The sequence below is a fragment of the Mauremys mutica genome, unplaced genomic scaffold (assembly GCF_020497125.1).
Source record: "Mauremys mutica isolate MM-2020 ecotype Southern unplaced genomic scaffold, ASM2049712v1 000330F_np12_obj, whole genome shotgun sequence".
Taxonomy (NCBI): Eukaryota; Metazoa; Chordata; order Testudines; family Geoemydidae; genus Mauremys; species Mauremys mutica.
Window position 1 is genome coordinate 124,274 of NW_025422919.1, and position 27,923 is coordinate 152,196.

General features: G+C 55.5%; 2 protein-coding genes across 7 annotated transcripts in view; one reads left to right on the plus strand and one right to left on the minus strand.

Moving 5' to 3' along the window:
- ZCWPW1 (zinc finger CW-type and PWWP domain containing 1) overlaps nt 1-18,203 on the minus strand; it is a 31,656-nt gene extending 13,453 nt beyond the window's left edge. Inside the window, exons 1-10 of one of the 6 annotated variants that reach the window (XM_045000527.1) lie at nt 18,113-18,203; nt 13,535-13,851; nt 12,000-12,078; nt 10,611-10,677; nt 8,257-8,408; nt 7,569-7,697; nt 6,790-6,906; nt 5,584-5,704; nt 1,832-1,907; nt 869-973 (exon numbers count right to left, since the gene is read on the minus strand). In XM_045000527.1, coding sequence (XP_044856462.1) covers nt 869-973; nt 1,832-1,907; nt 5,584-5,704; nt 6,790-6,906; nt 7,569-7,697; nt 8,257-8,408; nt 10,611-10,677; nt 12,000-12,078; nt 13,535-13,837 — 1,149 coding nt within the window. In that variant the 5' untranslated portion in view covers nt 13,838-13,851; nt 18,113-18,203. The other 5 variants (XM_045000524.1, XM_045000526.1, XM_045000525.1 and 2 more) reach the window with 5 other exon arrangements.
- Nucleotides 18,204-19,968: 1,765 nt separating this feature from the next.
- On the plus strand, nt 19,969-27,906 carry MEPCE (methylphosphate capping enzyme). The gene is made up of 4 exons (XM_045000476.1): nt 19,969-21,510; nt 25,148-25,366; nt 25,463-25,589; nt 27,186-27,906. The coding sequence occupies exons 1-4, from the start codon at nt 19,969-19,971 to the stop codon at nt 27,236-27,238; spliced, it is 1,941 nt and encodes a 646-aa protein (XP_044856411.1). The 3' UTR covers nt 27,239-27,906.
- The last annotated feature ends 17 nt before the right edge of the window (nt 27,907-27,923 follow it).

Consider the following 27,923-nt stretch of genomic DNA (forward strand, 5'->3'; position numbering starts at 1 on the left):
TGGATCTATCCTCCAGGGACTTATCTGTTGCTTTTTGGAAGCCAGTTATACTTTTGGCCTTCACAACATCCCCTGGCAAGGAGTTCCACAGGTTGTCTGTGTATTGTGTGAAGAAATACTTCCCTTTGGTTGCTTTAAACCTGCTACCTATTAATTTCATTGGGTCACTTCTAGTTCTTGTGTTATGCAAAGGGGAAAATAACACTTCCCTATTCATTTTCTCCACACCATTCATGGTTTTATAGACCTCTAGAAAAGAGACGACCAAGAATAGATGTGATAGAGTCCCAGGGTTTTTAATCTCTCCTCATTCAGAAGCTGTTCCATACCCCTAATCACTTCTGTTGCCCTTCTCTGCCTCTTTTCCAATTCTAAGATATCTTTTTTGAGCTGGGGTGACCAGATCTGCACGCAGTATTCAAGATATGGGTGTACCATGGATTCATTACAAAATCTTCTGTCTTGTTATCTCTCCCTTTCCTAATGGTTCCTAACATTGTTCGCTTTTTCGACTGCTGCTGCCCATCGAGCAGATGTTTTCAGAGAACTATCCACGATGACTACCAGATCCCTTTCTTGAGTGTGAACAAACTGATTTACGCCCCATCGTTTTGGTACATGTAGTTGGGATTATTTTTTCCAATGTGCATTAATTTGTACTTATCAACACTGAATTTTGTCTGCCATAGTTTAATGAGATCCCTTTGTAACTCTTCGCAGTCTGCTTTGGACTTAACTATTTTCAGTAATTTTGCATCATCTGCAAATTTTGCCACCTCACTGTTCACCCCCCTTTTTCCAGATAATTTACAAATGTGTTGAACAGCACCGGTCCCAGTGCAGATCCTTGGGGGAACCCACTATTTACCAAACCCAGGCTCTCTGTGGAAAACTCATGGAAGTTCCTCAGCATGGTCGCAGAGATCCAGGCGCGGCTGACAGATTGGCCGAAAAACGTCACATGGTACTTGGACTGAAAAGAGAAATGGACAGGACTGAATTAACTTTGGGTCAGATTGTTACATTAATTCCTAGAGACAGACACGGTGGGGTGAGGTGTCCCTGCTAAATCCACAGAGAATGCCCGACCCTGTCTCCTGGCAACTGATGGCCTGGGACCCTCCACTGCAAAGGTGCCAGCTGAAGGGGTTGGAGAACAAAGAGATCAGGAGGCCTCCTGGCCCAGGACAGAGACAAAGGCCAGAGGAGGGGCTGGAGAGTTTCGGTTTGGAGCTGGCTGGGGAAATGGAGGGGGGCCAGACGGGGCTCTGGCCTCCCTGGCCCCAAGACAGACCTGACCGAGGGGTCCTGTTTTCTGTACCTACAAACTCTGTGTTCCTGTCGTCTAATAAACCTTCTGTTTTACTGGCTGGCTGAGAGTCACGTCTGACTGTGGAGTTGGGGAGCAGGACCCTCTGGGTTCCCCAGAACCCCGCCTGGGCGGACTTGCTGGGGGAAGCTGAATGCTCCGAGATCAGACCCAGGAAGGCCGAAGCTGCGTAAGCTTCTTGCCCTGGAGACAGTCTGCGCCGAGAGAGGAGGCTCCCCCAGAGTCCTGCCTGGCTTCACATGAGGTAGTTCCAGAGCATCGCCCGGTGACTCCGTACACACAGAGCCCTGCCATTGGGAGGGGAGGTGGGGACAGGGGTAAGGAGAATGGGGGGCACACCCAGCTCCTGGCATGGGGATGGGGAGGTGTAGGGAGTCCCCAACACAGAAGGGGATGGGAGGGTGGCACACAGGGGGCTTGTGGGAGGAACGGCCCCCTCTGGTGGGTGTAATGAGTTCACAAAGTGTGTGACCGTCTGGTGTAAAATACAATACCGCTTACAGGAAGAGAATCCAGCCGGGATGAAAAGAGGAAATACTCCCCGATGTCAGGGTCACACTCCACCATGGCAGGCCACCTGCGTGCACAAGAAAAGGGAAACAGCAGTTCGGGTTGGGCCATTAATTTTCTGATTTCCTCCGAGAAGTTAACACATAAAAAGGTGGGAGTTGCTTTACGTGGTACCAACGTTTAGAGCACTGTCCAGTCAACCTGCTCCGTCCATCCCTGAAATCAAAGATCCTTAGAAGAGCAGGATGCAACGGAATAAAATGTGAGGAAGGGAACGAGATAGATACACGCAGCCCAGCGGCTGCGTTTTCGACTGTAGTCCACGCCCGATAAGCCAGCTGGCCCCCGAAATGTCGATACTGTTTTCTAGAAGTGGAATAGTGCAGTGGATAACCCATTTGTGGTGATCTGTTGACACAACGACCTCGGAGGTAGCCCAGCAAGTTGTGTCGGTAAAGTATATCTTCCAGAAAAACATCCGGACAGACTGAGCTCCTTCCGGGCTTGTCTACACTACCGCTAAAGTTGATGCAACTTACATCGCTCAGGGGTGCGAAAAAACCACACATATCCCCCCCCCCTCCGAATGATGTAAGTTACATCGACTTAAAGCAGTGTCTCCCGCTGACGTATCTTCCACCTCTTGGTAGTGGCGGTAGTGAAGACAAGCCCTAAATCTCTGAATTATTTCGGGGGAAGTCCCATGGCCGGTGTAATACAGCAGGCCAGACCAGTTGATCACAACGGTTTCTTCTTGCCTCTGAACCTATGAATCTCTGAGTGGACAATGCACATTTCTGGGATGTCGTTCTGTTTCAAAAGGCCTCGTTGGCGGGTTTAGCTATCCCAGTATAGCTGTGCTGGCAAACCCTCTACCGTGAACGCAGTTTTATCACAGCAAAAGCACTTACGCCAATAAAGCTTATGTTGGTTCCCCTGTCCTGGTACAGGCATGGTTATCCCAGTAGAATTATGTTACATGAAGGCTTTGGATAGGTCTGCATTACAGAAACTATCCTGACAGAAGCCTGGAGGCGGACGGAGCCGATCCTGACAAACAGGGGCGGCTCCAGGCACCAGCGCAGCGAGCGTGTGCCTGAGGTGGCAAGACACGGGAGGTGGCCTGCCGGTGGCTGTGAGGACGGCAGTCAGGCTGCCTTCGGCTGCATGCCTGCGGGAGGTCTGTCGGTCCCGCAGCTTTGGTGGCAATTCGGCAGCGGGTACGCCAAAGGCAGGGCCGCCCAGAGGATTCAGGGGGCCTGAAGTCTGCGGCGGCGGGTCCTGGGGCGGAAGGACCCCCCGCCACAGGTCTTCGGGGCACTTCGGCGGTGGGTCCCGGAGCGGAAGGACCCCCCTGCCGCCAAATTGCTGCCGAAGACCCGGAGCAGAAGAAGCTCCGGGGGCCCGGGCCCCGCGAGAGTTTTCCGGGCCCCCCAGAGCAAGTGAAGGACCCTGCTCCAGGGGCCCCAAAAAACTCTCCTGGGGGCCCCTGCGGGGCCTGGGGAAAATTGCCCCACTTGCCCCCCCCATCTGGGTGGCCCTGGCCAAAGGCACGGGACTGGCAGAGCTCCCGCAGGCACGCTGCCGAATCCGCGTTACCAGCGGACCTCCCGCAGGCACGCCGCCGAAAGCCACCTGACTGCCGTGCTTGGGGCAGCAAAATACTCAGAGCCGCCCCTGCTGACAAAGGGGGGATTTCTGTTGCTGTCGGAACATCACCTCCCCAAACGAAGTTAGCTATTGGCATGTCTACACTTCACACGCTACAGCGGCACAACTGCCCCGACTGACGTGCTGATGTAACTTTTCAGTACAGCCCAGGCCCTCCCCAGGCATAGCTCGGTCGGCTAAAAAAAATAAATAAATCACACCCCTATTCGACATCCCTGTGCTGGAAAAATGTAAGTATAGCCTCAGCCTTCTTGTTGCTGAGGTCCTGAGGTTTTAATAGCTGTCTGCCATCATAAAATCTTTAAATTCACAGGCCTGGCAAAACTCCCGCTAACAGCAACGGGAGAGGAACTGGGAGCTGTTCCCCGTCTAGCTTGTGTAAGAATCGATTGTCTTAAGCACAGTGCCCTTAAATTTCAGGCGAACGCCGGCCCGTGCATGGGTCTCCCTGCATGCATCTCCCTGCGGGGGCAAAGCGCCTCGGGGAGCCTATGCTGAGCGACTGAGATTTGCCAGCTTCCCGTCAGGGGACAAGGCCTCTGTCTGTGTTTTTCAGCTGAAGACGGCAGCTGCGGCTGCAGAGTGCCCAGAAACGCCAGGGGACACTTGGACAGCGCAGCGAGGGATTCCAGCAGTCAGCTGTTGTGAAGACCCCAGCAAGCCAGTCTCCACTGGAGAGTTTTTCGCTGGCATCTCTTGGATCCCATCGGCGTGGAATAAAACAAGATCATGTGGGAGGCGGGCCAGGCCTTCTGCACTGCAGCTTGTATTCCCAGCCTCTGGCTCCCCAAGCGGGCGTGGGCTAATGAGCCCGTCCCAAAAGGGGAGGTGAGCACACCGTGCTGCCACACAACTGATATCTGCTGGCATTTCTAGTCTCTTTCACCTGTGAAGTTCACAGGACATCTGAAACACTGATATACACATATTACACGGGTATCACTTCCCCCACTGTTGAGATGCAGCCACCTCTGGGGTGGAATGAGGCAGCTGTTTATACAGGGATCCTTCACCGAGATGCAGCCACCTCTGGGGTGGGGCAGCTGTTTACACAGGGATCCCTCGCCTGGCGCTGAGATGCAGCCGCCTCTCGGTCAGAACGGCGATACAGGGAACCCTCATCCAGTCCTGAGATGCAACTGCCTCTGGGCAGGATGGTGGTATCCCTCACCAAGTGCTGAGATGCAGCCACCTCTGAGGTGGTGCACAGCAGCAGATAAATGGTGCACAGCAACACGGCTTAGCACTTTGGGGTGGGAGATGAAGAAAGATTTTCATATCCCATTGACATTGAAAGGGCGAATTTGGGGAAGCAGAACGGAACAAGCAGCGGGAATTTTACTTGTGAAGTGTAGATGTGATCTTTGGTTTTATGTCTGACGCAGAGGCCAGCGGCACCAGTAGTTCCCTATGTAACACCAGAGGCCGTGGGTGGGAGGGATTTGGAAAGGTACTGCCGTGGGACTCACCCGTTGATTCACAGCTCTGCCTCAGACTCTGGGTGGGAGCCATCCGGGGTCTGTCTTCACGGCAGAGTTAGCCTGAATGAGCAGCCACCCTGCAGAGCCGTATCCGAGGTGCTGAGTTCTCACCGGTGCTGAGATGCCCTGTGTGTCGCCAGGACTTCGGGGGCGCATCTCACGGGCCTTAACACGCCAGTAAGCTGAGCCGCTCCACGATTCGTCCCCAGCGAATTGTGGGCGAACGCGAACCCGTCTGTCCTTCTGAGCACACAGCCAGGCCAGATTCAAAAGCACCACTGTGTGTGCGGACGGGAGCCGGGATAGGGGAAACAGCCGAGTAAGAGCCCCAATGTCTCTAGGCCTCAGCTCTTCCCCGTTCAGAAAAATAACCCTGTGCTTGTCTTATTTATTGAGCCTGTGAGCTTGCTGAGGCAGGGACTGTCTCTCACTACCTGTTGGTGCAGCGCCCAATCTCCAATGGTGCCACCGTGTTCTTTTAAACTGAGATCAGGGATCCCATTGTGCCGGGCAGTCACTAACCCAAGAGCTGACTGTCTAACTAGACAAAGGCTGGGAGGAGAAACTGAGGCACACGGCGGTGACACCTACCATGGATAGCCAAACTGTTTGGCCCATATGATCGACCCAGGCACGTAGGTAGCATAGACGACCTCGTTTTCAGATCCCGACCACGTCTCCTCGGGTACATCGCAGCTTTTGTACTGCGGGTCTGCAACAAACAAACCGCGTCAACCGTCACAGCTGAGCGGGAAATAGCCTCCCCCGGGCAAATTCTGAGAATTGTGACATTTTGTTTAATCTCGCGTTGGGGGCGCGAAGTAGAAATCTCAGAATTTTTCGTGAAATGAAAGATTTCATTTCAACCTTACCGTATCGTTTTGTTTCGATTCATCTAATCTAAGATAATGTAATATAACATAATACAAAAGTCAAACTGGTAACGCCGGAACGAAGCGTTCAACCTTGCCGAAATGAAATCTGCCTCGCAATGAGAGACTAAAGAAACTCAATCTGTTTAGTTGAAGGAGCAGGTTAAGACGTGACTTCATCAGAGTCTGTAAGCACCTGCATGGGGAAAAGGTTTCTAATACGAGACAGCTTTTTTAATCTAGCGGACAGGTGGATTTTCCAGCATTCGGAGGCCTTAAATGAAGACTGGCTGTCTTTCTCAAAGACCTGCGATAGCTCAAACAGAAGTTATGCAGGAATCCCTGGTGAAGTCAGACTCTGTGCTCAGAATGGCCCCTAAAAAGTCTATGTATCTGTTTATCTTCAGCTAGTGTAAGTCGGCATTGCTGGCTGCACTGAAGCCAATGAAGGATTTGCTAATTCTGAATGCCAGGACACTGAGAGGAGAAATCCTCCTGGCCAGTCGGAGCAGGAGCAACGGAAAGGTGATTTTTGCCTCAGAATTGCAATCAGGTTGGATCTAAAGCCTCAGCACCAACCAGGACAAATTTCAAGACTTCTCAGCTCTTGCAACCAGGCCTGGGTTTTCAAAAGAGAGTGAAACCTATTTCCAAAGGGGTTCCAAAGCTCTCAGGCCAGCGGGAAGGAGAGCTTTTGTGGAAAATCCAGCCCTAAACAGCCCTTGTTTGTGTGACTAAACGGGAGAATGGCCTGGAAAAGCTGCTTTCTAGGCCCTACTGTGGAGGATTTTTGTGACAAGGACACTTGTGCTTTAGAATTTAGACTGAAGCTAACAAACTGGTTCCCCCTGACAACCAATCAAATAATCACTAGCGGCTTGGGCTAGATTTGAGCTGGTGACCTAGAGGCCGCTCTCCAGTTTACCTGTGTTTTGGCTGCACGTCCAGTCTTCGGGAAGAACAGAGGGATCTGTATCGCTGCTAAGACGCCGCCATTTCTCACAGCTGGGATAAGAACACTGGACCCACGCCACGCACTGATCTACAGCACAGCAACACAAACACACAGCAGCTGCAGGCCCACTACTAGCGCCCTGCACAAACTGGAGGCTGCGAAATCGGACGTCAAAGATAAGGACCCGGCCGCAATGTAGTTAATCTCACCATCACTACACAGGGTGATTTACGGGCATCCCTAATTTGATAGAACTATCTCGGATGAGCTAGCCTGGACTAAGCCCCTGTGTGGCAGACTACATGATCACAGAGGTCCTTCCTGGCCTTGGAACCTAGGAAACCTGTCAGTTTCCTGCAGTGCCACAAGCTTCCCCTCCGTGCCTCAGTTTCCCACCTGTACCATGGGGATAACCTACCCCACAGAGCTGCTGTGAGGAGAAACACATCAAAGAGTGCGATGTGCTTTGAGAGCTACTGATTTCTAAACTTGGGATTATTAAACGACGAAGGCCATTTTTATGCTGAACGGGAACATTCTTGCATCATCCGGTTTAAATTCACACCTTTAATTAATCCAGATTAATTTTCTTGAGTGTAGACAAGGCCTCCCCGTGGTTTTGGAAGGTGTGGGGCCAGTACCAAATTAAGTGCTGGAAGTCGCCAGGTTTCTTCAATTTACACCCAGGTTTCCCTCTCGGGCCCTCCTCTCCCCGCGTTAAACTTTCAGAAACACAGGCCTGAGCTCACTGAAAGTGCTTTCTCCTCCTTCCTCCGTTTCCTCTTGGTCAGCGATCAGGGTGTAGCCTTGAACTATTTTCTTCGGCTCTCCTTTCCGCTGACGCTTACGTCTTTCTTTGTTTGCGTGCGGGCCCTCATCTGTGAGCGAGCGACAAAGAGAAAACACAGGACTTAAAAACACAGACAGGGGCGGGTGGGGGCAGAGACTGTTGTGACACAGCAGGCGGAGGAGTTATTCTTTGTCTTGATGGGGGCTCCAGTTTCAGTCACTGATCCCAGCAGGGGGCACAGGGGGAGCGTCACCTTCCAGCAGCTACTTTCTTCCCTCTGCATCCCGACTGGGCTCGAACAGCTAAGGCAGAAGTCTTCCCACATGGCAGGTCACAGGCCTGCTCTTGGGTGACAAGTACTGGAGCACACGTCTCTCATACTTAAACTCCTCCACATCTCTGCTTCCATCCAGGCAAACGCACTCCAGTGCAGAGGGCTAAAACCCTACTTCAGCCCTGGCTTAAGGAAACTGCCTGCTGTTGTGTGTGTCTACTGTGTTCAAGGAAACAAGACTTTGCGGACAATCTTGGTAAATAAGCAGGATTGCACCAAAGAAACACCTGACTCGGCTCGTCAGTTTCTCACCCTCACCCGGCAAGGCCCCGACCATTGGCCCGATCGGTCTTTGCACACACAAAAGACTTACGCGTTTCCTTTCTCATCTTGTTTAAAGAAAGTTTATTGCGTTTCTTTGCTTTGGGCAGAGGATCTTTTAGGTCCACGGCAGAGACTGTTCCTTTCGGCTCATCGCTGTGCGGGACCAAATTCCCTGCAGGTCGGGAGGTTTCGAAAGTCTCCCTAAAAGAAACGTTGGCGAGGATCAATTCATGATTGTTATTTATCGTTTGGATTGCCTGCTGGGGCTGCACAAACACACAACAAAAAGACGACCCCTCGACTCTCTGTTAACAGGAGATGAACCTGAGTATCTTAAATATGACAGTACACCTGCCTACACCAATGAGCGGGAATGGAGCTATAGATAGATCATATTAGTCAGTTACATGGTGCAAAAAAGATGTGGAAAGACAACAGTTCTCATTTCACATCCGTTTTGCCCAGGGGGTGGGAGGGGGAATCGGGTCTCTGCACCCCTCTGGATATCCTGCTTTTCGTTTTTTTCTCAAGCAGTTCCTTTTGGATGGATAATATTTTTACAGAGAACATGCACCACCTAGAGGCCAGAGCGTATCTTACGCTTCAAAAGCAGGTGCATTCCCCTTCCCGCTTCCCCTGCAACAAACGAAGTTAAAAAAGGCAAAAGGTCCCAGTCGATAAGCTAAACAAACATGAGGAGGCTGGCTTATTTATACGCAAGGCATGGGAATGGTAGCAGCCTCATGCTCCGCGCGAATGGCAGCGAGACACATTTGGGTTCCTCTGGCGATCGCAAGACACTCGGGCCATTTTAACTGAAGGCGCATCGAGGACATTTTATTTGAAACACAGTCACAGAGAAGGGAAGAAAGAGGCAAAACCAGGAAGGGAATCTGGGAAATCTGACATCCAGTTCTCTGTTCTCACTGCTAAACCGTCCCCCTCCCACTGCTCTAACCCCACTCCTCTCCCACAGCCAGGGATGGGACCCAGGAGTCCTACTCCCATTTCCTCCAGCGCCAACTACCCTACCAGAACTCTGAATAAGACCCAGGGATCCTGATCCCAACTCCCCCCTGCTTTCCCTAAACAGCTGGGCACTAGAACCCAGGATTCGTGCCTCCCAGCCCCACCGCTGCTCTGATTCACGAGAACGAATGGAAATATGGATTATTACTATCGATTACGTCTAAGGTGGCAGCACCCGCAGGCCACCCGCGTGCCAGGCACAGAGTGTACAAACCGTGAGAGAGACAGCCCCTGCCCCCAAAAGTGTGTACAACTCCCTGGAAACCCTGTGGCAGCTGGCGTCAACCCAACATGTCTCCATTTCACATCCCCGCTTCTACGTGGATCTGAATCACAATTTTGCAGAACACCGGCTCAAAATGTTGACACTTTCCCCCAATTCGGGAGGAACGTGAGTGTCGAAATATCAGGATTTTACGAGCTGACTGAGTCCAGTTCGAGGGCGCGGCCCTTTTCTGCTTCACAGCCTGGGCCCAGGATATGCGGGACGGGAACTGTGGGCGACCGCTCTTCTCAGAGCCAGCCACAGGAAGTCAGGACCGTCCCAACCCCAGGAGCACTGCTCCGCCCTCCCTCCCTTCTTGGAAAGAAACACAGAGCAGCGGGTGGAGGTATTGCACCACCCTACCAAAACAAGACCTTCCAGCACACATGGGATTCTGCCTCTGGCGAGAGGATGAACACAGCACTCGAGACCAGCGTTAGTCACTTACTAATATAACAACACCTAGCTCTTATGCAGTCAGTAGATCTCGCCACGCTTCACAAAGCAGAGCCGTTTTCCTTATCTTTATATGAAGGTGGGATAAGACCATGGACAGAACAGAAGAGAACTGCCTCAGGACAGAAAGTCCACTGTCCGCTTCTGGATTCCTTCCACTTTAACCTCAGTTGTTAAAGTTCCCGGCTGCTCTGGTTTTTCCAGACTCTCTTTTAGGTAACAGGCCCCCCTGTCGTTCCCTCCCTCCCTGGCCTTCTCTTCCCTGTTCCCCTGACTGTTCACACCGGCCTGACTCTGTCACTCTTCCTCATGGGTTCTTTTCCCTCTGTTTCCATGGCTACAGATAAGGGATGCCTCCCCTGTGTTTGCCCAGCTAGCGCTATTTGGAAACAACTAGCTAGAAGGAGGAGAAGAGCATATTGTGTAACCTTGGTTCACACACCTCGTAGATAGGCTTTATGCTGGGCCTGATCCCCCGATGGTGGCGATCTGATTCAATGGAGTTACACCGGTTTACGCAAGGCGGGGAACTCGCCCTTTGGCTGAAGGACGTATTTCTGAGGGTAACTGGCCCTACAATCTTAACGCAAGGCATACTCCAATATACTGCGGGATAATGGGGATTGATTGCCCAGGGACTGATATACACTCACTTCTTTAAACCTTGTGGTTCTGCCGCCTCGGTAGCTTCTGCCTGGCGAAATGGCCTCTTGGACTCTTCTGCAAATTGAGATTAGCGCTCACACATTTTATCATTTCAAAGTGTGCCTAGACGGTTATCATCTCCTGAGGCGTCACACATTTAAAGGTTGGATGTCGATCCAGGTAATGACTGGGCTACGGAGGGAAATGGATTTCCGGGGGCCGAGAGATTTTCTGCACGCCGTCATTTCAGCTAGACAGGCTGCAACCCTGCAAAGTGACTCACTGCGGCGCCCCGTTAAATAATAATACAAATCAATAATATCTAGCACTCATCAGAAGAGAGCTCAAAGTGCTTTACAAAGGAGGTCAGTATCATTCTTCCCACTTTACAGGTGGTGAAACTGAGGCACAGCGCAGGGAAGCGATTTGCCCACCGTCACCCAAGCAGGCCACGTCTCCTCGTCCTGGGACGGTGCTCTATGCACTAGGCCACGCAGCCGTTAAGGTTTCACAGGCCCCAGGTTAAGCACGCGCTTGAGTCTTTAAGAGGATTGATTTGCTTTAAGGCCAGAAGGGAGCATGATGATGATCCAGTCTGATCTTGCGCCTAACACAAGCTGTGAATTCCTACCAAGTGATTCTCCTGCAGAAAGTCGGGCCAAGTCTAAACTAGGAAAGTTATGCACTGGTGATAACCAGCGATGTTTGCTAGCACAGATCAGGACTGGCGTCACTCAAAGTCAGCCTGCAATACCGGGGTGTTTACTTCTTTATACCTCCAGAGGCACAAGGTGGACCTAAAAATCGAAAACACACCCACAAAATATTTAAGCAGGAAACTTAACATGCTGTGGGATGGGGACAATTCACTTTCTATAACCTCAATTTCATGATGCCTTGTTTCTGACGGAAATGATTTCTCAGAGTCAACATAAAATGAGGGGAGGGTCCACTTAATTTGCGTGAAACTTTATGTGCTTTGGCAGGCCGAGATGCCCCCAGCACGTGGAGAGCCCAAGACAAAAGCCATGGCATGGTGATTCGGGCACGGTGGCCTTTGTTTTGACATGCCAAGGGAACAAGATTGTCTTAACTGGGCCCCAGGCCAGACCCTCAGCTGGTAGAAATAAGCCTAGCGCCGTCAAAGAAGTGATGTCAATTTATTCCAGCTCACGATCAGAACTCACGATGTTTTTAAACCGCTGAAGAAGCTAAAATTCTAGCTTTCAGGCACGTTGAGGACATATTTTAGCCCGTTAAAAGGGACAGGAAACAATTCATATCTACAAAATGTCTGGCTCAGCCAAATAAATACTTCACAGGGTACCAATTTAGCTGTTCTCATTTGAGGTTTCCCGTGATGAGCTGAAGTTGCTCAAGGGGCCCTGAAGACTTACCCATGCACTCTTGCAAGGACTTCTGCAGCACACGCTGGACAATTTCCTCAAACTGCAAGTCAGTGAGGTGACACATCTCCTAGAAACAGAGGCACAGGCAGGGCAGAGTGAGTGGCAAATGGCATCACCCGTAACAGCTGGACTTAACTCTAACAGAGCTCCAATAAGGGTTCTTTTAATTTAGCGAATTCAGAGCCGCTACACGGGGCTTCTGTTCGGGATTAAGCCCCTGGACTCCCCCGCCCTCTGAGAAGTTTCCATGAGGTGGGGGCTTTTGAGATTGCTTTTAGGGCTACATAACACCATCCTTTGCTAATATTTACTTTCAGGCTCAAGCCGGGACGTTATTATTAACGGCGCTGTCAGAGAGACACTCCAAATCCTGGGAAATAACATTATTAACATTTAACGCAACGACTTAGCACTTTTCCTACCGGAAGCACTTTGCATGCTTCAATCCTCAGAGCATCCCTTGTCAGGTAGGTTGTTTGTCTGAGGGTGGACCCCGACTGTGAGACTAGGTACCCGCACAGATGTAAAACGCTCAGCATGTTACGGTTGTCAAAATGAATTATAACATTCAAAAACAAGTTGGAGAATACTTCAGCCTCCCTGGTCGCTCAATTACAGACCTAAAAGTCACAATTCTCCAACAAAAAAAACTTCAAAAAACAGACTCCAACGAGAAACTGTAAAATTGGAATTAATTTGCAAACTGGACACCATTAAATTAGACTTAAATAAAGACTGGGAGTGGAAGGGTCATTACACAAAGTAAAAATTATTTCCCCATGCTAATTTTTCCCCCTACTGTTACTCACACCTTCTTGTCAACTGTTGGAAATGGGCCATCCTGATTATCACTACAAAAAGTTTTTTTTCTCCTGCTGCTAACAGCCCACCTTAATTAATTAAGCAGGGGGGAGCTGTGTGTGTGAGAGAGAACACCAGAGAACTGCGAGTGAAGGCAAGGAGAGAGCAGAAAAAGCACCAGAAGCACAACTCCGGGAAAAAGCCGAGGGAGAGGGAGCTTTTGGGGCAGAGTGCTGGTTGAAAAGAGGCTTGAAACTGTGAGAAAACAGGTGGATACAGGACTTTGTACGTTCTTTGTAAATAAACAGGATTGCATCATAAAAACAAAACAAAACCACCTCCATCATCACTTGCTCCTCCTAATGGAAGCAAACCAATAGATACTGAAAATTGGCTAACCACTCGGGTCAAAAAGGGGTAACAGCAGATTACAAAACAAACATCCCCGTCTCATAGCATTGATTTCCTCATCCTAATGCAAACAACCCCAGGAAGCCCCAAATACAGGCTAGTGCTTGGGCTCAAGGGGCAATGGTTTGTTGATAGGATGGGATTCAAATATATTGCAAATAATCTTTTTAAATAGCTAAGCATATCCAGCTAATGCTTAGCACACAGAGTGTGTAGGGAGATTTTATATGCCAGTTTTTAGAGATGCAACTATATAGGAACTAATGAAAGGAAATTTTTATTCATGTTATGAGATTCTGACGTTAAATCACCTTAGCTGATGCTTTGGTTAAGTTCCTTTTGGGTCTCTTTTCTACATCTCGGGGTGTTGCTGGACCTTTCACGTGGCCCGTATCCTCTTCCTTTGCTACCCTAGATTTCTTCCACCGCTTCACATCGGTGTCTGGATGGCCCTCTTTCAGTTTTGTTTCGGACGAGTAGCTCGTCCCTTGGCTCAGCGGGTGGGTAATGGCCTCTTTTGCCCTCGCACCCTCCTTCTTCCCATGATGCTCAGGGCCTTCCCTCAAAGAAAGGACATGGGGTTTTGCCAGCGGAGGGGCAAACGTTTTCTTCATCGTCTTCCCAAGTGCTAAAATTAAAGCAAGAAAGAAACACAATGCAGCACCCCCACCACTTGACGCTGAAGCTCTGATCTTGTGGACACCTAAAAGTTACACCTGTTTGTCCGTCCCTTGAGTGCAGAATCTTAAATTGATTTAAAAGGGCCATATAGATTTAGGTTGCATCCAGACAAGCATACACCCATTTAACTACCTCCTCTATTGCTTGTGATATCTGTGAATCTATTAACTGAATTGATTTCTAAATTGAAGCAGGTTGTGTGTGAGAAATGCCTTCTTTTCTTTCCCATCACGTAACTGTTTCCCAGTTTGCTGGTGGCACAAAGTGGCCAAGTGAATTAATGATCATATGTTAATTAAAGCCAATGGGCCTGAATCTCAGGGCTACTATAAGGTCTCTTTATAACTCTAGAAACTTTGTATACGTGAGAAGCAGGCTCAAGAGCATCTTTGGTTGCTAGAATCCAAAGTCCACCGCTGCCCTACAAATGTATTTATTGCTACTGTTATTACACTTATGTCAGTGTAAACAGAAAGAGGTGTAGTCATCTTACTGGAATTACTTTGGATTTACACGGGAGTACATTACTGTGCGTTCTTTTCATTGTGTTAGCTGTACACACGTAACAAAAAGATGGCGTCTTTTCCAAAGTGCTCATAATCTAAGGCCCTAATTCAGCAAAACACTTAAGATGTGCTTAAACCCCAGTGAAGTTAATGGGAATTAAAGACATGTTTATATACTTGGGTGGGGAGGCATGAGCTACTGACATTGGCGCAAAGTTTGCCCTGATTGATAGCGAGCGAGCTAAATGTTTAACAATCTCTAGCACACAGGAATGTCGTGAGGATGAAATGTTTACATGCCTCTTATGGAATATTTGCCAAACCCTGTGGGCCAGATCCTCAGTTTGAGATGGGCGTTAATACGGCCTGCTAGGCCCAATTCTCCCCTCACACTGGGCCTCTGCTTTACACCAGTATACCTCGGTTGATTCTAGTGGAGCGACTCCAGATGTACACCAGTGTGAGCGAAAGCAGAATTGGGCCCGGATGTGCGGAAAGGTGGGATCAACAGGGCATCCCCGTGGCTGTTGTGTTGTGCAAAACAGGGTGAAAACCATGCCCATGTTCAACTCCATTTCCACTGAACACCCTAATAAGAATAGGGGTGCCATATCTATCTATCTATCTAGCATCATTTTCTCTCCTCCTAAGCGCACATCTCCCATGAGACAACGACTAGGGAGTTTTGAGTATTTTGGGCAACCATGGGCAGACAAAGTCCACATTGGCACCTTTTATGAGGTAAAATAGATGTGATTTTTTAGCCTTTTTGCCCCATCGGCATTACCATCTTGGCGCTTTTCTGGCCAGGATGGGGGAGGCAAATAGGCCCATTTTTGGTGCAGCCATGGTAGAGACCACAGGGCATCATACTGACGCAAGAGGCAATGCCATGGCCCCGCGGCGACACCTTTCATGAGAGAAGAGAGGTGGTCATTTGGGGGTTTGGTCCCTTCAGTGGGTGACATGATATTGGTGTGGTTTTGGTGTGGGGGCTGGGTGCCATATTGATACAACAGGCAAGGGAGGCGACCAGGCCCTATATCAACACCTTTTGTGAGGTAAAATAGACATGGGCATTTAGGTTTTTGGCCCTCCAATGTCTACATGTTGGCACTTTTTAGCACAGGAGCATCCGGGCACCATATTAGTGCAGGAAGCAACACCAAGCAGGGGCCCCCTTTTATAAAGTTTTTTTTGGCCTTCCGGTGAGATTACATTGGCCCGTTTTGTGTGCAGGGGCGCAATATTGACACAGGAGGCATCGCCAAGCTGGGGGCGACCAGGCCAACTTTTCGTGAGGTAAAACAGCCATGGTTCTCTTGGTTAACTGGCCATCCCGCAACGCCATGTTGGCGTGGGTCCCTGGTGCCATATTGACACGAGAGGTATTGCCAAGCCAGGGGCGACCGGGCCCGCTTTTCGTGAGGTAACACAGACACAGTTCTCTTGGTTTATTGGCCCTCTGGCGACACCACGTTGGCGTAGGTCCCTGGCACCATATTGACGCAGGAAGGCAGGCCATGCAAGGGGAGGGGCAACTGAGCCTTTTCATGAGGTAAACCGGGTGTGGGGAGGCAATGGGTACCGAAATAGGGCGTGTTTGGCCCAAGCTAGGGTCTCTCTATTAGCCTCAACAGGTGGGGCCAGCTTTGGCGCCTTTTTTCCTTCTGCGCCCCCCGCGCGCGCGCTCCCTCCCCCCGCCACCGCGCGCGCACCTCCTCAAAGCGCCCTCGAGCCTCACGCGCGCCTAACAGCCCCTCGGAGTGAGGGAGACTCCAGTGCGCACGCGCAACCTCTCCGCCCGGCCGCCGCTGGGTCTCCGCGGCGACGAAGCTTGCTGGAGGCCGGCTCCGTGCGCATGCGCGGCCATCAGAAGGGGGCGGGGGGAAACGACGCGCGCGTCGGTCGAACTCATTGCGCGTGCTCGTCTTGGCAAAGGCGGGGGGGGGTCTGGGGTTGCGCATGCGCATTGCCTCAAGGGGAACGAAGTAGCCATGCTGACCACGTGGTTTCACTATGCACTGACCTTAGCTCATGGACCCTATAGGGGGGCTATATTATTATTTGTTATATATAACCCTATGGATCTGTATATGGACTGGAGCTATAGAGTATGGACTTCATGGAGGATTATATTACATACACACACATATACATATCCCTATGGGTCTGTATATGGACTGACCCTGGACCCTATGGCTCAGTATATGGAGTAGGCCAATAGATTATGGGTTTTAAATAGCTTTATGTTATGGGTTTGTGTGTGTGGATCTCTGTACGGGTCAGGCCTGTATATGGACCCTTCATGGCCCTATGTGGATTGAGATATGGAACCTGCAGGCCTGCATATGGATCAACCATCTATCGTATGGACTTCATGGGCATGCATACACATTTATCATTTATATTATGCACCCCCATGGATCTAGATGGGTCCCTGGACCTTATGGGCCTGAAAAAGGGACACCCCTCCCCACATATGTTAGACCCAATGGATTTGTACATCATAGACCTGTGTATATGAATGTTTGAGGGGTCATATATGCTCTGAGCAGTATAGTATGGGGGCAATTTAACCATCCCTACCCTGAAATAATGTACTTGATCCTAATAATACATGTTTGGTTTTAAAAACCAAATAAGCCTGTCATTACATTACGCTTTATGGAACGTTGAGCGCACAAACCCCGATTCAGCCATGGTGTGCTGTAGCAGACGGCTGACTCACCGTCGTGGCGCCTCCTGCTGGTCATCCAGGAATTAGCTCGATTCCAGCACTCAGAGCACCTCCTGCTGGCTGGCTGGTCTCTCCTGCCTCAGGCCCCTGTGTCTTTCCCAGACCTTGGTGCCCCTTACCTTGGGGTGCTGCCCACAGCAGTACCCCCACACTCTGGGTCTTCCCTCCCAGGGGAACCCCCCACCCTCCATTCCCCCCTTGCCTCAGTGGGGACTGCCAGTCATCATCTAGCCCCCACTCACTGGGGCAGACTGCAGTCTGTAATAGCCACTTATCACTGGCAAGAGGGTTGGACCAGCTGCCGCTGCCTATCTCCAGGCTACACCTCTGCAGCCCCAGTACCTCCTTAGGCCTAAAAACAAGGCCTCAGCCTGGGGAGATAGCAGAGCTCCCCAGCTCCTCCTGCCCTGTCTCCAGTACCCTGTACTCCCAGGCAACTAGGTCCTTCCCACCTCAAAGCTGGAGTGAGACTCTGACCCAGCTCCTCCCTCACAGCCCTCTTATCAGGGCCAGCTGATTGAGCTGGCCACACCTGTGGTCAGCTACTCTGCCAGCTTCCCTCAGCTGTTCTCACTCCTCTTATCTCAGGAGCGGGGTGACCGACCCCCCTACACATGCTTTATGGTCTACAGACCCTGATTCAGCCATGGTGTACATATAGCCTCTGATCTCTGGCCCATAAAACCCTTTGTAACGCAGCTTGATCTTACATCAGTTTTATAGATGATGTTAAATGTGATATTTAATACACAAAACTCTAATGTGCAGAGCTACTGATTAATTCAATGTGATACACACAACAGTTACATCAAGGAATTGCAAAGCACATGTTCAGCCTGACCCATGCCCTTAGCATTGTATTACTTAGAGAGATACAGATTTGTATATAACCTAAGGCAAGTCACTTCGTTCCACCTCTCTCTGCTCGCCCTGTTTTCCCTCTCACCCCTTGCCTGTCTTACCTTTTTAGACTGTAAAACCTTTGGGACACTATGTGCATCCTGGGACCGGTTAGTCTCAGAGCAGGCAGGTGTAAGCAGACAGACCCCTTGTCCGGTATTAAGCTGGACAGTGCAGCTTTTCTAGGGTTTGTTCTCTATCCAGTATTAAGACAAAACCATATCTGTTTTTCTCTGATATTGGATGGAGGGGGTGCCCGTTTTTAAGAGGTCCTGCCCCAAGTGGCATGATCTTCCATGCAACATGCGTCTGAGGTCATGCGAGCGGGAGCAGGGTCACGCCAGCTGGGGCCAGCGGGACTGTGATGTGCGAGTGGCCAGGTGCCTCCAATAATGTGTTCATCTTCCAGCCGGCCCCGCTTCACTAGGGTGCGAGAGGTAGCGGAACCGCTCCTGGGGTCAGAGGTGAGAGGTCGAACGGGTCAGGAATCCCCCGTCCCGCCCTGGGCCGGAGGTGGAAGGTCATGAATGGGGAGAGGCGGCTGTCGGGGAAATTGCAAAGGTCAGAGGTCAGAGGCCGGCGGGTGAGCAGGGTCAGAGGTCAGGCGCCTTCACTCGTGCGTGAAAACCCAGGTGACCTCCCTGGGGTGAAGGGGCAGGGGTCAGAGGTCGTAGTTCACTCGGCAAAGGCAGGGCAGTTGACCCCCCCACCTTTTCAGGGGTCAGAGGTCACCGTTTTCTAATCGGGGTGAAAGGTTGGGGGGGTAGGGATCTACCCTCCTGTCCACTCCTGGGGGAGGCCAGCTGGTGCCCCCACCTCCTCTTTCCCACCCCTACAAAGGGGAGGGAGGAGCATATATTTACAACCTGGCGGGGAAATTCGTTTGCGCAGGCGCAGAGTCCGCCACGGCGGAGGGGGGGAAAACTACAACTCCCAGCATGCCTTGCGCGCCTCCCGCGCACGTGACCGTTGTCCACTGCCTCTGGGCGGGGGCTTGGTATTTGAGGTGAAAAACAACGAGCGGGCTCTGAATTCACCGTCCACGCGGGGGGCGGCGTGGGGTTCCCCCCCCCTCGCGCCGGGCGGGATGGACCCAGAGCCACCGCCCCTCCCCCTCTCCAGGCGGCGGACTGAGCTGGACGGGGAGGTGTCCACGTCAGTGCCTGAACCGGCCTCGGGTTTTAAACCCGTTTCCACACGCCACCCATGAGACGCCGGTTTTTTAACCCGGTTTCTGCCCCCGAAGCCCGGCTGGACACGGTTTAATAGGGTGTGGGGGGGGAAATCCCCCAACAGGCACTTTGTGAGGACAGCCCCGAGCTCGGAGGACCCCACCGCACGGCCCATGGGAGCTAGGCCGGATGAGAGTCGAGCGCTCCGATTGGCTCACGTAGCCTTCGTTGTTCTCCCTGATTGGCTCCGGCCGCGGCGGCGGGGCGGGAGGAAGGGAGCCGGGGGCGGAGCTTGTAACGCGCAGGGGCAACGTTAGCGAAGGGGGCGTCCGTCGAGCGGATTGGCCGCCATTCCACGTGGGAAGGCACAACACGGCGCCCTGATTGGCTCGCGGCCGCGGGAGGGGGCGTGGCTCCCGGCGTGCCCGCCCACCGAGTATATCTACCGCGGGCTGGGGGGCCGCCTTGCCATCGCGTCTGAGCTGGGAGACGCGAGCCGCGGCTGTCTCCTCTTGGGCCTCGCGCGGGCAGCCGGGCCGCGCATGCGCCACCCAGAGGCGTGGGCGGAGCGCATGCGCGTTGGGGGCCCCGGAGGGGCGAAGGCCGCGGAGGAAGGCGACGGCGGCTGCGCCGCCGGCGCGACGCGCATGCGCAGGAGGAGCCCGTGAGGGGCGGGTGCGGCGGTTGAGCGAGTTAGCGGCCGCGGGCGGTGTGTGTGTGGGGGGGGTAGGCGGCCGCCCGCCCCCATGCAGGAGATGATCGAGATGGCGGCGGAGAAGGAGACGTTCCTGGTCCCGGCCCCGCCGCCGCCCCTCAGGCCCCCGCCCGCGGCGGGGGGAGGGGGCGGCCCCCTGGTGCAGCTGCACCAGGAGGCCGCCTCGGCGGAGCTGCACGAGGAGGCCGCCCCGGCCAATCAGCGCCGGGAAGGGGGCGGGGCGCCGCGCGGGGGAGGAGGCGGCGGCCCCCTCGTGCAGCTGCACGAGGGGGCCGCCCCGCTGGGGCAGCGCCGGGGCGGGGGCGGCCCGCCCCAGGAGGAGGACGACGGCGGCGGCGTGGGCGAGCTGCTGCTGCTGCCGCGGCCTCGCAACGGCTTCCAGCCCCCGCGGCCGGCCGGCGGCTCCAAGCGGCGCAACAGCTGCAACGTGGGCGCCCGGCACCCGGCCGCCAAGCGCCGGCGCCGGGTCAACTCCGAGTGCGACCCGGTGCTGCCCTCCGAGTTCCTGCTGGGCGGCAACATCTTCGACCCCCTCAACCTCAACAGCCTCCTGGACGAGGAGGTGAACCAGGCCCTCAACGCCGAGACCCCCAAGTCGTCGCCGCTGCCGGCCCGGGGCCGCGACCCGGTGGAGATCCTCATCCCCAAGGACATCACCGACCCGCTCAGCCTCAACGCCCAGGACGGCGACGCGGCGGCCCTGGTGCTGGCCTCGCCCTTCAAGGCGGGCCGCAAGCGCCACCGCCACCGGGGCGGGCAGCAGCGGGGCGGCGGGGGCGGCGGGGCCGGGGACTGCAAGCCGGCCGCCTGCAAGGCCTGCGACGCCGCCTGCCCCGCCCCGCAGCCCTACGAACTCAACACGGCCATCAACTGCCGGGACGAGGTGGTCTCCCCGCTGCTGCCCCTGGCCGCCGAGGGGGCGGGCTGCGTCACCCCCTCTTGCGCCGCCGGCGGCCGCCACCACCACCACCACCACCGCAAACGGCGCCGGACTAGCAGCAAATCGGAGGCGGCCGGCGGGCCCAAGCTGCCGCCGCCTCCCCCCACCCCGGGCGGGGGCAAAGGCGGGGGCCAGCCGGGCAAGGGCAGCCCGGAAAAGGGCAAATTGGCCGGGCGGCACCAACAGGCGCCCGCGGCCAAGCGGCGGCGGCAACAGCGGAAGTTCCAGTACGGCAACTACTGCAAATACTACGGCTACCGGAACCCCAACTGCGAGGACGCCCGGCTGCGGGTCATGAAGCCCGAGTGGTTCCAGGGCAAAGAGGTGCTGGACCTGGGCTGCAACGTGGGGCACCTCACCCTGAGCGTGGCCAAGAAGTGGAAACCCGCCCGGGTGGTGGGGCTGGACATCGACGGGGGCCTGATCCACTCGGCACGCCAGAACATCCGCCACTACCTGTCCGAGGAGATCCGGCAGCGGCAGGACGCCGCCGAGGCGGGAGCCGGCCCCAAGAGGCGGAGGGGCGGCTTCCCTGCCTCGCTGGCGGCCAGCAGGGGGCCCATCGCTGCCCCCCGGGTGCCCCAGGATGGGGCTGGGGCCGCCGACTTCCCCGACAACGTGATCTTTGTCCGGGTAAGAGGCTTAGGACGTGTGGGGGGGAAGGGCCCCACCTTTTGGGGGTGCCGCTGGTGTGGGGAGCAGCCCCCCACCCAGCTGCGCTCAGGGGGAGGTCACACAACAGCCTGGTGGCCCGAGACACGCCCCCTAAAATCTGGGGGGGAGGGGCTGGAGTTTGGTAGGAGGAGCCCCACCCATCCCATCCAAGGGCGGTAAATACCTCCTCTCCTAGGCCGGCCAGGGGCTTAGGTGGGACGGGCTGGTAGGATCACGCAGGCCTTGCCTGGGGGGCCGTGTTCGGGTGAGGGGGTGGGTGGAATAGCTTCTCAGGCTGCTAACAGGGTCTGATTCGGGGGGCGGGGGGTGACGACTTACTGGGGGGCCCAGGCTTCCCCTGCGCTCGAGACCAGTGCAACTGACAAGCCGAAGAGACCCGTTAAATAGCTCAGGCCTGTTTCAGCAGAGCCCCTTGGGCGAGGGGCAGCCGGGTTTTCCGTCTGTCCCCTCAGTTGGAATTCCCCACCGGCAGCAGGAGAGCACAGAACTGTGTGTGGTGGGGGGGTCACCCCTGCCTCAGTTTACCTGGAATGGGCTGGCACCCGTTTAGCTCCGGGAGGCATGTGCCCTCGAGCTCAGCTGACGAACCCCGCAGTCATGTGTGAACCCAGCTCTTGACCGGGGCTGGTTGGGGGATGGGGGCGGCAGATCCATTAATCAGGGAAGTGCTGCCCTGTGCCCGCAGCCGGTGGGTTAACCGCCGGGCTGGCCGGCTCCGAAAGGCTGAGGAGAGATGCCCACAGACATGGCCTTATCTTAGCCCCGTCCCCTCCGGAGATCTGGCCGGGAGGGTAGCTGGGTTGGGTGTCAGAAGGCTGTTCACCCCGAGCTTCAGTTTTCACCTCTGTCCTCGTCCCCGTGAGGTTCGGCAATCGAAGTCCACGAGGCGGTTAAGGATGGTGGCCTATGCCAGGAGCAGCGCGGCCCCACGTTGGGGTTGGAACAGGAAGGCTGCCTCATGATTAGTTTTAGACGAGGGCGAGGCATGTGGCCGAACCGGTCAGTTTCCAGGGGTTGCCTTTCTGGCTTCTATCAGGTCCCTAGTCTCTGCTCTCCCCCTGACCCCGTGCCTCAGTTTCTCCACTGCCGAACCTTGCGTGAGGCTCATTGAAGCACCTGAGGACTGGAATTCCCCTAACGATCCTTTCCAAGCCTCCGCCTGTGTGCTTTGAGATCCGCCGCCGAATGGGCGGCGAACTAGACGCATCGGGGGCGGAAACGGATTCTGTCGGCAGGGCCAGGATCCTTGGCTGGAGAAATCCAGCGGCCGGCATGCAGGGCAGTGCGTCCCGGGCCGCGTAACAGCCGCAGAGCTGCGATCGCCGAGATCTAGCCTGCGGCGGACTAGAAAAGCTCAGGCCGGGCTTGGGGGAGGCAGGTTCTCATAATCTATACGCAGGCACGGCTGGCAGATGGTCCCGTCCCTGTCAGTGCCAGTCTCACCCACACTCTAGGGCCTGTCACACGGCGAGCCCGCCCCGTCCCCGGCAGAGCTGCCTAGGAAATCCCAAAGCAGGGGTGTAAATACACCCAGCAGCTCTGCCAGGCGCCACCTCCAGCCGGCACTGGGGGCTGAGGGACGCTTGGTGTATCTGAGGGCGTTTCCTCGGAAGGCAGGCGCATTGGCCAGCAGCTGGAGGGAGGGGGCTCAGGACTCTTGGGTTCTCTTCCTGGCCCTGTTGGCGGGCTTGGTGCCTGGCGGGAAAGCGAGCAGAAACCCTCACTCCCCCTGAGCCTCAGGTCTATCGGCCTGTCGCTCGCAAATCAGCCAGAGCTGGGCATCCCTCCCGACCCAGGCCTGGCGTGGGACTACGAGTCCCAGCAGGCCGTGCGGCCAGCAGGGCAGGCTGGGACCACGAGGGTCCCCCCACCCAGAAGGCTTGCGGTAAAGATGCCTGACCCCTTGCAGCACCTGAGGCTCAGGCAGGGAGCTTGCGGGTGGGTGAATTTCTGTGCTGCGGCTTCGTGCAGTTCTGACTCTCATAGCAGCTGGAGGTGTAAGGGATAGAAATCTTTAGGGGGTCGATGTGTGGAACCCCCCGACTGAGATCAGGGCCTCCCAGACCCCACCCCAATCCCTGACTGTGATCGGGGACCCCCCGGATCTCCCTCCCTCACCCAGAGCCCGACCCCTTTTGTGCCAGCCTCCAATCTAAAGCCCCCCAGGACGGGAGGTGACACTGAGGCACGGTGGGGAAGTGACTGGGGTCACCCAGGAGATCGTTGGCTAATGCAGCGAAGTGTCTGGAGGGAGAAATGGGTCACAGACTGAATTCCGGGGGGGGAATTCGTGTAGACGCCCCCAGCATGGAGGCTGGTAAATATTTACACGCCCATGGGCAGATAACCTGGCGGGAGGCGCCTGGTGGCGGGAGCCAGGAAAGTTGGATTTTAAACATATTCGTTGCTCAAATGTGACATTTTTGAAAAGAAACCTGCGGGAAAGGGCGTCTGACCCGCGCAGGGCTGAACGGCTGCAATAAGCAGCAGCCTCTGTGAAAACCGGGGGGTTTCGCTAGGAAGCGTGAACCGGGAGGGGCGGGGGGGGGGCTAACTTTGGGGGCCAGGCTGTGCCCGGGGCCCAGTCGTGAACAAGCGATAGATCCGTCACCTCCATCTAGGCTGAAAGTGTCCCGGGACCTCAGGAGGGATCTAGTCCACCCCCCTGCTCAAAGCAGGACCAACCCCAAATCAATCATCCCAGCCAGGGCTGTGTCAAGCCGGGCCTGAAAAACCTCTAAGGGTGGAGATTCTGGCCAGTAGGCTGGGGTTTGGGACTCGGACGCCTGGGTTCCTTCCTGGACTCTGACCCTGCTGTGTGAGCAAAGTGTCTCTCCCTGCCTCAGTTTCCCCTCCCATTCTTTGGATCGGACGGTTTTGGGGGGAGGGTGTGTCTGAGTTGGGCATGATGGGGGGTGGGTGGTCCTGATCTTGACTTTTATGGGGACAGGGGGGGCCCATTGAGCTCTGGGGGCTGTGTGGTGTTGGGGGAATTCCGGATCGCTGAGCGGTGTGGGCACTGGAGCAGTGGCAGGAGGGGTCTGGGAGGCTGCAGAGGGCCCTGATCCTCCTGGGTTCTCGCCCCGGCTCTGTCAGGGGAGTGGGGGCTGCTGGGTCAGAGCAGGGGGGGCTGGGAGCCAGGACTCCTGGGTTCTCTCCCCGGCTCTGGGAGGGGAGTGGGGGCTGGTGGGTCAGAGCAGGGGGGGCTGGGAGCCAGGACTCCTGGGTTCTCTCCCCAGCTCTGGGAGGGGAGCGGGGGCTGGTGGGTTAGAGCAGGGGGGGCTGGGAGCCAGGACTCCTGGGTTCTCTCCCCGGCTCTGGGAGGGGAGCGGGGGCTGGTGGGTTAGAGCAGGGGGGGCTGGGAGCCAGGACTCCTGGGTTCTCTCCCCGGCTCTGGGAGGGGAGCGGGAGCTGGTGGTTAGAGCAGGGGGGGCTGGGAGCCAGGACTCCTGGGTTCTCTCCCCGGCTCTGGGAGGCGAGTGGGGGCTGCTGGGTCAGAGCAGGGGGGGCTGGGAGCCCGGATTCTCCAGCACGTGCTGGGGCCGGCTGGCTCCCCGGCCCCGCCCGCCCACCCGTCACTGTCCCGTGCCCGCAGGGGAACTACGTGCTGGAGCGGGACGAGCTGCTGGAGACGCAGGGCGCCGAGTACGACGTGGTGCTGTGCCTCAGCCTCACCAAGTGGGTGCACCTCAACTGGGGGGACGACGGGCTGAAGCGGCTCTTCAAGCGCATCTTCCGCCACCTGCGGCCCGGCGGCCTCCTGCTGCTGGAGCCCCAGCCCTGGTCCTCCTACGGCAAGCGCAAGAACCTGACGGTGAGCGCCGGGGGGGCGGGGCGGGGCGGGAGCCCCTGGTGGCGGGAGCTGGGATTGCAGCTGCCTCTCTGCCTGACGCCTGTCTCCCCTCTCCAGGAAACCATCTACAGAAACTACTACCGCATCCAGCTGAAACCGGAGCAGTTCCCCTCCTACCTGACCTCCCCGGAGGTGGGCTTCTCCAGCTGCGAGCTGGTGGCCAGGCCCTACAACAGCTCCAGAGGTGAGAAGTGGGGGGACCGGCGTGCGTGGCGGGGCCAGCGGCCCGGCCATCCTGGGCGGATAACTCATCTGCCATCGGCTGGCCGGCCTGGGCGGATAACTCATCTGCCATCGGCTGGCCGGCCTGGGCGGATAACTCATCTGCCATCGGCTGGCCGGCCTGGGCGGATAACTCATCTGCCATCGGCTGGCCGGCCTGGGCGGATAACTCATCTGCCATCGGCCGGGCCGGCTTGGGCGGATAACTCATCTGCCATCGGCCGGGCCGGCCTGGGCGGATAACTCATCTGCCATCGGCTGGGCCGGCCTGGGCGGATAACTCATCTGCCATCGGCCGGGCCGGCCTGGGCGGATAACTCATCTGCCATCGGCCGGGCCGGCCTGGGCGGATAACTCATCTGCCATCGGCCGGGCCGGCCTGGGCGGATAACTCATCTGCCATCGGCTGGGCCGGCCTGGGTGGCGGCGGCAGGGCCATTGGCCGGGCCGGCCTGGGTGGCGGCGGCAGGGCCATTGGCCGGGCCGGCCTCGCCAGGCCGGACAAGCCGATGGCGGATGACTGCCAGCAGGAGAACTGAGTGGGAGACAGAATTTCTGACCGATGGGGAAACTCCACAAAATTTGGTTTTGTCCAAAATTGGGGCCAAAAAGTCAAATCTCTAAAGGAGAAAATTCCAAAAGACTTGGAGAAACATTGCGTGTTTTGTGTTATCAAAACTAAACTACTGAATGTGTGGCAGTGGTTTTAGTTTTGCCCATACAAGAAGGAACGTTTAATATTGATGATCTCAGGCGATAGTGAGGTTTCTTTTCGGTTTTCATCTCTTTTTACGCGGTCGCGGTCGCGGGCAATTTTAGGAGAAGGATTTAATGACCATAGATGTTGATTCCAAAAGTTAAAGATTTATAAACAGTTGAAACACAACTGGTCAACGCCCTGTGTCAAAATATACCACGTCAGCATCCTTAAATCCGGTCTGCGTTTCGCATGCATTGGCTACTGCAGTGAGGCTAATTGCAAAGTCACCGGATTTATTTTTTTGTTTACGCCCACTGCGCTCTCCGGCAGGATTTTCCTTCCTTTGCTCAGCCGTAAACGTCGGTGAGCCGTGGAAATAGTGTTTGGTTGGTTTGTGGAGATGGTGAAAGACATTTGCTGACCAATCTAATTCGTCAAGCCTAATAACCATAGAGCACCTTGTCTGTTTGTATCATTACAAGGACGTTAGATATTTATCAAACCTGGGGAACTCCTTGCTAGGGGATGTTGCAAAGGCCAAAAGTAGAACGTGGGTCAAAAAAGAATTCGCTGAGTTGACGGCGGACGGGGGTGGCTATTAGCCAGGACAGTCAGGGATGCAGCCCCATGCGGCGGGGGTCCCTAAACCTCTGTGTGCCAGCTTCTGATGTCGCTGCCACGGACCAATCTAACGAGCCTCCAGTAACGAGCGGGCGTCATAGTGGGGATGCAGACCGATTCCTCTGGGGGCGGAGGGGTTGCTCACAGTCCCAATCAGCAGCTCCATGGCAACGTAACGAGTCTAGCTGATTAGGGGGGGCGCCTGTACTAACCAGCTGCCCCTGTGCCCCCCTGCAGGCTTCCAGCGCCCCATTTATCTCCTCCACAAAGGCCACCCCGCCGCCCACTGAGGGAGAAGCGGCCGACGCTCGGGGCCAGAGGCCCCCCCCTGGTTTTTTTTCGTTGCATTGGAGGACAGCTGGGCTGAGCCTGTCGGACTGGGCGCCGGGCCCCGCGGGTGGCAGCCGCCGGACGTGGCGCGGCGCCTCAGGCGCCGGCGGGCAGACGGCCCGGCCTGGCCCGCGGGCTTTGCGCTCACCGAATCCGCCGCGTGAGAGGGGCTGCCCCCTGCTGGACACTGCTTGGTGCTGCAGCCTGGAGGAGACCAGCGGGGGCCCTGTGCTGCATACTCAGCCCCCCCCCCCCCCCCCCCCCCGGCTCCAGTTGGAGCTCGTACAGCTGACTTGGGGGGGGAGGGGGCAGCTGTACGAGCTCCCGCCCCCCTCCCCCCCCCTCCCAAACAGCTCATCTCTCTGCAGCAGGGAGGGGCCCTTTGCATCTATGGTTAGAGGGGGGAGACCAACCAGGACGGCAGCTGCCTCGGTTTCCCCTCTGCTGTAAAAGGGGGGGGGGGCAGCGCTGCCCTGCTTGCCAGGGGGAGGCCACAGTGGGGCCGGTGGGATCCCTGGGCTGGTTCCCCCCTGGAGCTGGGGGGGGGGCGCACCCCCCGCGTGTGACGTGGAGTTTTATCTTTACAGATGTTGATTCTATTATATATAAATAAAAGCTACGGATTATTGCCCCGCCTGGCGCCTT